At 37.0% G+C, this 12885-nt stretch overlaps 2 protein-coding genes across 2 annotated transcripts; one reads left to right on the top strand and one right to left on the bottom strand.

Moving 5' to 3' along the window:
• Positions 1–1548: 1548 nt before the first annotated feature.
• On the bottom strand, positions 1549–2118 carry LOC145004443 (uncharacterized). Its single transcript, XM_078963366.1, has one exon. The coding sequence runs from the start codon at positions 2116–2118 to the stop codon at positions 1549–1551; it is 570 nt and encodes a 189-aa protein (XP_078819492.1).
• A 2257-nt stretch (positions 2119–4375) lies between these two features.
• Positions 4376–6324, top strand: LOC145031163 (GDSL lipase-like). Its single transcript, XM_078979677.1, has 6 exons — positions 4376–4750; positions 4821–4942; positions 5015–5245; positions 5327–5576; positions 5652–5882; positions 6086–6324. The coding sequence occupies exons 1-6, from the start codon at positions 4471–4473 to the stop codon at positions 6124–6126; spliced, it is 1155 nt and encodes a 384-aa protein (XP_078835803.1). The 5' UTR covers positions 4376–4470; the 3' UTR covers positions 6127–6324.
• Positions 6325–12885: the final 6561 nt, after the last annotated feature.

The following is a 12885-nucleotide window of genomic DNA, read 5'->3' as shown; positions in this document are numbered from 1 at the left end:
TCTCAAAAGGAGACATTCTTGAATTCAATGAAGTAGGGATACGATTAATCACATAAACAACAGTTATGACTGGTTCTCCCAAAAGGCACTAGGGACTTGCGCATACAGGAGCAATGAGCGGGTTGACTCAACAACATGACGGTGTTTTCGTTCTGCCACACCGTTTTGTTAAGGAGTGTCAGTACACGATGGCTGGTTTATTGTACCATTAGAAGCGAGTAACTGATTAAAACCATTAAAGGTATATTCACCCCCTAAGTCACACCTGAAGAACTTGATCACAACCGAATGTTGAGTTTTAACAAGAGCTCTAAAATTGTTGTAAATGACAAGGGAATCAGATCTGCGCTTCATAAGATAAACCCATGTATATCAAGTATAATCATCTATAAAAGATACATAATAGGTAGACCCACCCTTTGTGGATACTGGTGCAGGACCCTACACATTAGAATGAATAATATCAAAAGGAGCAGTAGAACAAGACATACTTTTATTGAAAAGGTAAAACAAAGAATTCTACCAATTTACAACCACTACAATCAGAAATATCACAAGTATTCAAATGACCCAAAACACCACTAGATGCTAGAAAACTCAAACGTGATACAGACACATGTCCCAAACAAGAATGCCAAAGATAAAACTCAGACAATAAATGACTAAAATGAAAAGAAGACAAATCAATGATGGAGGCAGCAACAACAGATACTTTGAGAATCTCCAAGACATACAGTTCCCTCACCCTACAGGCTACAGCCGATCCCAATCACCTTCTGAGTGTGTTAATCATGTATAGCACAGACATAATTAGAAAAGGACGCCCAATTATCAAACTTACACAACTAAATGTCTAAGGCATGATTCGAAGTAAGTTTGTGAATGTAATAGACATCAAGGAGAGTGATATAAGAAATAGAGACAGACCTAACACCCTTGAGTAGCATAGATGCATCACTAGCAGACATAACAGAAATAGATGACGCATGTGACAAAGAAGTAAATGATGATAAATGAGGAGTCATGTGATGGGTTGCACCATAATCTAAAATCCATGAAGATGGGGGAATACCTGATGTATCGGATAAAGTAGGACCAGAATGAGACATGGATGCCAACATGGCAGTGGGATTAAAGGCCAAATATTGGCTGAAACTCTCAATGTTGATGGTGGCATGTTTCCAACAAATTTTATGTCAACCGATGGTGTAGCAGCAACAGCAAACTATGGAGGATGAGGTGTCCGTGGATGAGTAACAAAGGAACATGGCTAAAACTTATGTTGACCATACCTATTTTTTGTCCAGAATAAGACTGACCAGATTTACCCTTGTTGACTAACAATGGACACTGAGCTTTCCAATGATTTTTCTGTTTGCAGAATGCACACTCATTACAAGCAACCCTTGAAGTTTTTCGAGACTGATTAGTGGAAGCAACAAGCACGACAGGAATGGAAGTAAGAATGGAAGTTACTTTAAACCCTTTATCTGCGTGAGACTTGATATGAGTCTCTTAAGCAATCAACTCATGAACAAGATAATACACTTAAGGAACGGGAGAGCGATGAAGAATCGTTCCACGTAGGCCTTCAAAATCAGAATGCAAGGCCATCAAGAACTGAACCAAATGTTTTTCTTCCCTCCTAACAATGTAAGGCTCAAAATCTGTTAACTCTTTAGATTCAGTTTGAGCCAATTGATCCCACAAATCAGACATAGCAGCATAAAAATCTTGAATACTCTGGTCATTATGTTGAAGAGCACGAATATCACATTCTAACTGATATTGTTTAGCAAAGTTGGACTGAGTATATAGTATCTCCAAGAGATTCCAAACTTCATTTGTTGTGTCATATTTAGCCAACTGCATACCAATAGACTGAGTAACAGAATTGTTAATCCAAGTAATGACCTTGGAGTTATCAGTCTCCCAAGCATCAATCAACAAATCGAAATTCTCGGCTTGAGGCACTGAGGGTTTGGCTTTAGTCCCAGTGACATAGCTCACCATATTCTTCCCACGAAGGAAGTTCTTCATAACATAACTCCAATACATATAATTCTTTCTATCTAGATGATTATTGATTAACTGAATGGAATCATCCTTTCCAGTCATGTTGGCAACGAATAAATAACAACAACAATAGATAAGCAATTTGAGAATGAGAAGACAAACAAACTAGCGGAAGCAATCAATCGAATAGCAACAACAAACTAACAACAGCAGCAAACGAGTACCAATAAACAAACGAACATCAGCAACGACAAAGCATCAAACATATTGAAAACGAAACAGCCACAGATGACTGCTACAAAGTCTTCTAACAATGTATCGAACCTCCGCTCTGATACCATGATAACATTGTCATATGATTATGATAGAGAGAAATTACAAGGTTCTCAATGAAAAGCATAAAGACTACAAAGAATAAAGCGGAGAATAAATACTAGCCAGATAAAACCCTAAAGGGCTAAAGACTAAATGGACCATAAACATGTGAGCTAATAATCTAATAATCTACAGGCTAACATAAGAAGCCATTATTTCAATACAAAAATTAAATATCCTCCTATTTTTTGTTCTCACCCATTTTTCTACTCATGAAATACTAACATCTCTCTCTCTCTCTCTCTCTCTCTAAATTTTAATATTTTATTTGACCTAACAAGTAAGAAAGAAAGATAGTAATAAAAGATAGGAGAATATTTGATTTCTCTTCATGTATAATTCCAAATAATTGGGATCCATATAATCTCCACCCAATCAGTTCATAGAATCTAACAATAAATTTTTGTGTAACTTTAGTTTTGTAATTTTTAAATTTATCTACAGTATTGTATTTAAAAAAAAAATCAATAAATAAATATAACAAAAATGTGATGAATCAATTATAAAAGTCGCCACATATTTCTTATTTCATAAAAGAGTATAATGAAAATCACATAAGTCATTGTGAACACGATCAAAAGACATGCAAGTGACACGACCCTCTAAACGTTATCTAATCATGTTCGTGATCATACTCACATTATTTATATTTTGTACCACCAAACTTGCGTTAGTTCATAATTTTGATCCATTTGTAATTAATTAAACATGATCATCAAATGGGTGATCTTCTTCTTTGGATAAATGTGTTCGTGACCCGACACAAGAAGGTGATGGTGGAAGATTGTTAATGCTACCTTGTGGGTTTTGCTAATGACTTGGTGTCTGAACGGAATAAGTTTCATAAACATAAAAATTTTAAGCGATTAGAGAGTTTTTGTTTGATTGGTTATAGGAACCATAAGCCTGTGATTTCTTGAGTTGACTAGTTGAAAAATCCGGTCAATGCCTAACTTTTTGCAGTTCTTTTTTTTTCTCTAGATCCTTGCTAGACCTTGTTTTTATATGATTTAGTTGTTCAAAAAAAAAACTCAAGCTAACATACTAATGTTGGTTTAACTAGCGAACTGAATAAATTTGATACAATTTGGGTTTTAAAAATATCAATATACTTGGATATTTTTTAGGATCATGATTGCAATCACTTTCCAAATTCTATGATTTCGACCCTATAGCTTGGGGTATCACGAAATCAAATTTAGGATAATCAAAGAATGACAATTTAGAAATTAGACGACTTATAAATCTGAAACACGGAAAGTACCTTGTAATTTGTGTTTGATGAGACAGAAAGAATCTAATGTATAGATTGAGTGTATAGAATGTAACCCTTTTTCATGCAATGTGTTCTTATATATAAGGAAAAGATAGTTACTGGTGGTTACATGCAGTTTTGGCACCAAAATGGTGGTTAGACATATGGTTATATGACAAAACTGATTATAACATCACACTGATGTCACCACTTGTTTTTGGCGGGAAATGCATGGTTGAAGTCTTTCCCATTATAGAAATTTGTTTAGGGGTTCTACCACTTGGACCCCGTTAGGGGCGCTGCCCCCGAACCCTAGTATCCCTAGTTTTCATTTATCATTTCGAGTATACACCCCACACCTCCAATCACAGTGAGTAAAATAGAACTCAGTCTAACTCAATATTAATAACAATTACACTTAAACATTTTGATAACACTAAAATCACCAACACAATTATAAATCCTCTATGGTTTTTGTTAATATGTGTTGCTTTAAAAGATTCAATAAATTAAGGAAATAGCTATTTGATATATTTAAATTTAACATTTATCTTTAAACTGCATTTATATCATGAAAGAAACGTTGGGGAACAATGTTTTATGAACAAAAAATGCAAAGAAAAAAAAATACATGCATATATTAATTTAGAGCCATAAATTTTGACAAAATAGGACATACTTTAATTGGGATATCGTTATCCCCCAGTCTTGTTGACCCATCTAGTAATGGCGGCTGCATTGGGTCAAGTCAAAAATACGATCCAAAAATAGAACACGACACATTCATTTAATATCACCCATAAAAACGCCGGCAAGCTAACTTGATGATTAACTTTAGACATATGGCCGTTGCAGTTACCGATTTGGGTCTTCCACTAGCTGTTTCATGTCTCTTAATGCTTACAGTTTGCCAGATTTCTCAGGCGCATTTCAACAAACACATTGCGCTCTTCGTTTTCGGTGATTCGCTATACGATCCTGGAAACAACAACTACATAAACACAACTCCAGAATTCCAGGCGAATTTTTTTCCGTATGGCGAATCATACTTCGATCCTCCAAGTGGAAGATTCTCCGATGGTCGTCTCATCCCTGATTTCGTCGGTGAGAATATTTACAAACAACCGCCTATCTCTTTTTCTTCCTCATTCCTAACTCATCTTCCATCAAACAGCCGAGTTAGCGAAACTGCCTCTCATTCCTGCGTATCTCGATCCCCGGAATAAGGAATTCGTGTATGGAGCAAACTTTGCGTCGGGAGGCGCTGGTGCGTTAGTCGAAAGCCATGTTGGATTTGTATGAATCCCTTCGTTTCCATGAATTATATTTCGATTTCCTCATCTATTGATTCAATATATAAATTGGTAGGTAGTTGACCTAAAAACACAGCTACAGTATTTCCGCGATTTAGAGAAACAGTTTAGACAGAATTTAGGCGATTCGGAAGCTGAACAGCTGTTATCCGATGCCGTCTACTTGTTCAGCTGCGGAGGCAACGACTATCTGAGCCCCGTCGGCAACAACGAGAGTATTCTTTATCCATATACACATGAAGAGTACGTGGGAATGGTGATCGGAAACTTGACTGATGCGTTCAAGGTAATCAAATAACAAATATTTCGTTCCTTTTTAATCACCTCGATTCTCAAATCCCAGATCTTCAATTCTTTTTGAAAAAAGGGGATCCATGAAAGAGGAGGAAGGAAATTCGGAATCGTTACAGTCCCGCCAATAGGGTGTTGGCCAAGCGTTCGTGCAGGACGACCAGACAATACTTGCAGTGAAGAAATTGACATCATCGTAAATCTACACAACCAGGAACTTTCACAGAAACTTCAAGAGCTCGAGAACCAATTGGAAGGATTCATGTACGCAAAGTACGATCTCAATACAGCCGTTAGAAAAAGGATGAAGAACCCATCAAAATATGGTATTATTCAAATACCCACGCCTTCCATTGTTTTGAATTTATAAACTTCCACTGATTTTGAAATTTGGATCGAAGGTTTCAAGGTAGGAGACACTGCGTGTTGTGGTAGTGGTCCTTTTGGTGGGATTTATACTTGTGGAGGGAAAAGAGGAGTGAAGGAGTTTAAATTGTGTAAAAATGCTAGTGATTATTTTTTCTTTGATTCTAATCATCCTAATGAAGTGGCAAGCCGACAATTCGCAAATATGTTTTGGAACGGAGATTCTAGTGTCACGTCGCCATATAATCTAAAAGCCTTGTTTAAAGGTATTTTAACTAAATTGTTTGTATTTTATATAGACATAGAGTAGTTTAACTCTATTTATATACAAGATATAAGTAACTAAATTAACTAAATTCAATCCCATAACTAATGATTTGGTATTTAATCTTTCAACTTAATATTAATAACTTTACGAGTTAGTAGTATAAATTTTTTTTTCTAATAAAAGTTGTTGCTTTCACTATAGGAAAACAATTGCCAACTTCCTCGGGGAAATTAGATATTTGAGACAGAGTCGAGTGTGCTTTGTTGTATACCACAGGTACTATCCTGTCATATTTGTATTTGTGAATGTACACGTGTCATACTAGTCTCGGATTGAGAAGTGTACAAGTGGCATACGTACAGGTTTTGACAAAGGGTTGGAGTTTTTATATGTTATAAAAATAAAGTTTTATAAATAAAAAGTCGTGGCCTTTCCTTCAATCATAACCAAACTTCAAAGACGTGATTGGCTTCCATCGCTTTCAAAATTATATTTACAAATATTTAATTATGTGATATTTGTTCAATTTAATATTAGTTTTGAATGTTTAAAATAAGAATAGTATGATTTTTAAATCGATCAAAATTCAACCATTTTTTGTACTTCAAGAAGACGATGTCATGCTTATCGTTATTTGTTAAAACGCATGGTTTTTTACTCTTCTTATTATTCAGAATATTATTATATGATTTTATAGATATCTTTCTAGTTTTGTATTATAATAAGAATTTGTTTCAACTTGTGTAACTAATATGAAATCGCTTACCCTGTTTTCCGGAGTTCTTTTTAAGAAGTGGGTTGAAAAGAAATGGAAATAAATGATTAAAAAAATCAAAATATTGTTTCTTAGTTATTTAATGAAAAATAATCAAAAACGGTGAATTGATAATCTTCTCTCCTAACTATTTGCCAAAAAAAAAAAAAAAAAAAAAAGACAGATTTTGAAAGAAAATAATCCAATATAAATATAAGGTTTGCTATTTATCGACTTTACCATTCAACCTAATATAAAAAAGTGAAAATATATGTTTTTCTCTAAAAGAGTGGAGAGAATAGGAACTCCAACATATATAATCACTTATAGGACTGTATCACACATCGATGTAGATATACTAACAAAAAGATTGTATAGCTTTAGGTTACCCACCCCAAGCCCCCAAGCTCTTTAGGTGTAATTACTTTGCTATAAGCAACTCAGTTTATTTATTTATTTTTTATTGCATTTTCACCCTATAAAAATCGTATTGTTATACTATCTAGTTTTCTTGTTTGCAAGAAAATAATAATAATAAAATAAAATAAGGAGACTCCTGAGAACGGATATGATAAGAGTGAGTTTTGTTGGGAGACAACAAAACAAGTTAAGCATTTCTGAAAAATATCAAAAAACAAACTTCGGTGAACTCACAAAGCCTCTGAAAAACATAAATCAAAAGAACATAATATTTAATGTGGTTTGATCAAGATGACATATGTCTACGGGCGAACGAGATAGATATATATATATATATATATATATATATATATATATATATATATATATATATATATATATATATATATATATATAGAAAGAGAGAGAGAGAAAGAAAGAAAGAAAGAGAGAGATGATTTTATTAGTTTCTAGAACTATTACAGCACTCAAAATTGTATTTCACTTTGAGCTCTCACAAAAAACTAGTAATTTACAATGATTGGGTAAGAGTCTATTTATATTTGAGAGATCAGACCTAAAACCTTAATGGGTCAAACTCATTGGCCCATAGGCCCATGAATGGTGACAACCAATAATATTATACCATGTAACATTTTCTGGAACATTCTTCTATGACATACAACTCATGAGCATTAACAACACACATGATGGATCACCTTGACCATAGTGGAACATCATGATGCATAGGTGGTGCATCATGAACACCGATGGTCTAACATCCATCATGGTAGCACAACATGGTGTAAACCTTGAGCAATACCAACTCCTGAGCATCTTTGAACGATCTTAAACATCATAGACGACTTCATAGCATACTTGGCTCATCAAGGACCAAGATGGTCCATCTTGCGCCATCATGGTGCAACAGGAATATGGATGGCGCAAGCGGCTTTATGTGTCTCATAAGAACATCAAGATTGGAGCAACAATACCACCATGACACAACAGAAACATGCATGGCACAAGAGGAGTACCTCATGGCGCAAGAGGGATCCTCATGGCGCAAGAGGGAGCATTATGGCGCAAGAAGGAATGTCATGGCGCAAGAGCATCCTTTTTGGCCCATCCCTTTAACATATGTCGCAACAAGATCCCTTTGTTGCTCTATATCACTCCAAGTGCTCCAAACATCTTCCAGGTGCTCCAAACCCCTTCTGTATGATCCGTTCATTTGGCACTTGATTTGTTTCTTTGCCAGACGACCTATTCCATTCTCAAATGATTCGTTAATTTGTCACATGCTTCATGAACTCCAAGTGCTCCATTGTGATTTAAGTGTTCAATGTTGAACAAGACTTCATACCCCAACAAGTTTCTCTCCAAACGATAATGCTTTGGATTTTCAACCGGATAACTAATTTCTTTTAAATTTATCTAGGACCGACTCCTAATTCTTTAATAGAAGCATATTCCCCCTACGGGGAGGCTCAAATATATAAATAGGAAGCACCCGGGTTGACAATTTAGAACATGTGATATGGATTTAACTTAGAGGTGCATGGACGACAATTCCATAAACCTTTTTCTTATTGTAAAGTTGACTCTAAATCAGAAAGTTTGGAAGGCTGTAAAAGTTTGAAAGACTTCAATCACCACCTCGCCGTAATGATACACATATAGTAGGTTTGAATGGTAAGATATATGTACATAGTTATCCATATTAAATGCTTAATCTATATTATTACTTGTTAACTTAGAAACAAACAACTCCTATAGTCCTATGTCTTATATCTTTAAGTACCATTGGGGTTACGCCATTACAACTATCCAAACCATCTCTCAAAAGGATCATTGTATGGTTAGCCAATGTAGTTATGTTTATTTATTCAAAAATTAACAAATTTTCATAAAACAGAAACAAAACTTTTAGTTTCATAACAAATCAATAAGTAAAACGAACTGTTTTGAAAGATTGATTACTATGCAAAAATGAAATGTGAAATGTTGGTTAGGAAGTATGATGGAAAAAAGCAACATGTTTTGAATTATTGATGCGTGGAAGAAAATCGTAGTAAAATTGAATGATTAGTTGTCGGCCCAAGCAACCACAGACGTCCAGACCCTCCATTTTCACGTGTGTTTGTGTGGTTGTGATTCAATTTTATACCTACGAATTACAAAACTAGTCCCTTACTTCTTCCGAATTTCCAACTTTTAATCTCTTTGTTACATTTTTTTTTCTGATTTCATATTTGTTCAAAGTACAAAGGTTTTTGTCATTAACTCGTTATTTTATTACATCTTTATTAACGAAAAAAAAAAGTTGATTTAGTTCAGAAAAGATTGTTACAAAGCGATGGAATCAAACCCAAAGCAATAAAGAAATCTATAATTATCTTTGACTTATTTTAAAAGCTTGTAAGCAATGTTTTGAAAACCGGACCGGAGATCGAACCGGTCGTCTTACCGGTTCGATGGTTCAGATGGTCCAACCGGTCAGACTGGTTTCAAAAACCGGGAAAACCGGATAATATCATAATTATATTTAATTATATAAAAAATACAAAAAATAAAAAAATATATATATTTTTTTTTTAAATTTCCGGTTTTGACCGGTTTTCACCGGTTCAAATGAATACCGGTTTTTTGGCATTTAAGAACCGGATCCGGGACCGATTCCCGGTTGAACCGATCGAACCGGCCGGTCCGGTCTGATTTTCAAAACATGGCTTGTAAGTTGCTAGTTCAAGCAAAGGAATTTTATTATTTTATACCATTATTTCATCTCTATTATAATTAAAAAATTATATCGTGGATAAACAACAAAAAGATAGCATAGGTTTAGCATAAAGAGAAGTTTTACATAATGAATCATATATATATATATATATATATATATATATATATATATATATATATATATATATATATATATATATATATATATATATATATATATATATATATATATTGGTTCAGGTTTATTCGAGACCATACTAATTTTGTGAGACCATGAGACTAAATCTAAAAATAATTTTAAAATGTAAAATAAAAGTAAAAATCCAAAAATTCTTTTTTTAATTATTATTTTTGGAACTTTAAAAAAATAAATAAAAATAAAAATTACTGTTTTTTATTTGAAAAATACGTGAAATATCGGTTCTCCATTCATCCCGGGGCGACGAAGATATATAGGGATCTTCGTTTGGACTATTGGTGGCCCTGCATGAAGCGGGATGTGGCATGGTTCGTGGAGCGGTGCTTGACCTGCAGGAAGGTTAAGGCTGAGCATCAGAGACCTCACCAAAAGATGCAATCATTAGATGTTCCACTGTGGAAATGGGAAGACATCACGATGGAAGACAATCGATTGACCAAGAGCGCCCATTTTATCCCGATTCAGGAGAGCATCTCGGCCGAGAAGTTGGCTGACATTTATGTCCGGGAGGTGGTGGCGCGGCACGGTGTGCCAGTTTCTGTGATTTCAGAAAGGGATGTACGATTCACTTCCAGGTGTTGGAGGAAGTTTCATGACGAGTTGGGTACTCGTCTGCATTTTAGCACCGTCTTTCACCCGCAGACGGTTGGTTAGAGCGAGCGGACCATCCAAACCCTGGAGGATATGCTACGAGCATGCGTATTAGACTTCGGATGTAGTTGGAATACCTACCTTCCATTGGCAGAGTTCTCCTATAAGAATAGTTATCATGCGAGCATTGATCGTCCTCCCTTTGAGATGCTATATGGGAGGAAGTGCAGGACCTCGATATGTTGGGGCGAGGTTGGCTACAGGGTAATGGGGAGCACTGAGGTAGTGCTCAAGATGACAGAGAAGATTCAATAGGTCTGGAGCAGGCTTCAGACTGCTCAGAGTCGGTAGAAAAGCTATGTCGATAAGCGTCGATCAGACCTGGAGTTCCAGGTCGGGGATATGGTTCTCCTGAAGGTGTCGCCATGGAAAGGCGTTATCCGATTCAGGAAGCGGGGCAAGTTGGGCCCCATGTACATGGGACCGTTCAGGGTTATAGCCCGGGTGCGCAAGGTGGCGTATAGGCTGGATTTGCCAGCCGAACTCAGTCAGATACATAGCACTTTCCATGTTTCTCAACTGCGAAAGTGCCTGGTGGATGCCTCAGCAGTGGTACCCTTGGAGGATATTCAGGTTGATGACATGCTAAACTACATTGAGCGACCGGAGGCAATCCTCGACCGGAAGTTGAAGGATTTGAGGAACAAAAGAATGGAACTCGTGAAGGTGCAATGGCAGCACCGGAAGGGGTCGGAGTGGACTTGGGAGTCGGAGGACGAGATGATGGAACATTACCCCGAGCTGTTTTAGGATCGAGCAGCAGACTTCGAGGACGAAGTCTAAAATAAGTGGGGGAGATTTGTAGCACCTAGTTCTTGGTACATATTCTTTTATTTATATTTTTGCATTTGGCCTTGGACTCGGCGAGTTGAAGGACCAACTCGCCGAGTAGAAGCGGGATGAGATGCGCGGTTTAAGTTGTGGACTCGACGAGTCTGGTCCCGGACTCGGTGAGTAGGCCCTGTCTGGACAAAAACCCTAACCCGAGGGTTTGCACCCTATTTAAACACCTTAACTCGGCCTCCTTCGTCCCATTTGCTCGCAGAAGACCCCCATAGCAAACCATAGCCGTTATTGAAGCAATCTAAGGCATTTTGAGTGATTTTGGTGCTTTTGTGACCCAAGGAAGGAAGGAAAAGCTTGAAGGATCAAGATGAGGCTAGAAGGATTCGATTTTGAGCATCATTTGCAGTCTTCAGAAGGTATAAAGTCTATACCTTGTTTGTTCTTTTGATAGATCCCATTTTGTGGAGTTTTAGGGCTTTTCTAAGCCATTTTGGTCACCAACCATGATTGCAAGCATGGTTAAGGGTTGATGTTTCAGATCTAGGCCCTTAAAGGGGTTATAAGGCAGAAAAGAGTGGCTCTTGCACTCAAAGAAGGCCCCATGCATTGTAAGAGATTATTTTAGGACCTTTTGAGCTCAAAGTCCCATGCAAGCACGTAAAGGTTGTAACTTTACGTGCTAGATCGATTGTAGAAGCATAGATCTATCTTTTGATCAAGGGTTGTACATCGAAAATCAAAGATTTAGTGAGAGGATGTGACCAACTCGACGAGTCCATTCTTGGACTCGGCGAGTCCAAGGTTTCTGTCCCATATTAGTTGAGGGTCATAAGGACCCAGTTGAGTTTGGAAAGGTTTTAAGGGGGTCCCGGGGAGTGACCCAACGTTCTGGACTAAGCCCTTTGTTCTGGAAGTTCATGGGACTCAGCGAGTGCATGAGCAGACTCGGAGGGTCCAAGTAAAACTTCTTAAGGATGAAGATGAACTCGACGAGTTGTTCATACAACTCGGCGAGTCAAGGACAGAACCTGTGTATCAGTTGAAGATGAACTCGACGAGTTGTTCATACAACTCGGCGAGTCGGATGAGGATTCAGTCGATGTTCATTTAGAAGGAAAACTCATCGAGTCATCGCCTAACTCGACAAGTAGAGACGAGTTTAAGGACAAATGGAAGGATAGGGACTCGGCGAGTTGGCGAGCCAACTCGGCGAGTCAGGTCAACTAGACGTTGACTTTGACTTTGATTTGGTCAGGGGTAAAATGGTCATTTTACCCTAAGAACAGTTAGCAGTGTATGACTAAGTGTTTTGTGGGAATTATAGCCAGAGGATTTCCGGAGCAGCAGCGGCAGCAGTCAGAGGATTCCCGCACAGATTAGCAGCTACTACGAGGTGAGTTACCTTCCAGTAGCGGTGGGTCTACGACCACAATGTCGGCCCACCAGTAGGAGTTGTATGATTAGATGATT

Source organism: Lactuca saligna, chromosome 1 (genome assembly GCF_052625555.1).
Source record: "Lactuca saligna cultivar CGN05327 chromosome 1, ASM5262555v1, whole genome shotgun sequence".
NCBI lineage: Eukaryota > Viridiplantae > Streptophyta > Magnoliopsida > Asterales > Asteraceae > Lactuca > Lactuca saligna.
This window is presented reverse-complemented; position numbering and strand designations above follow the sequence as displayed.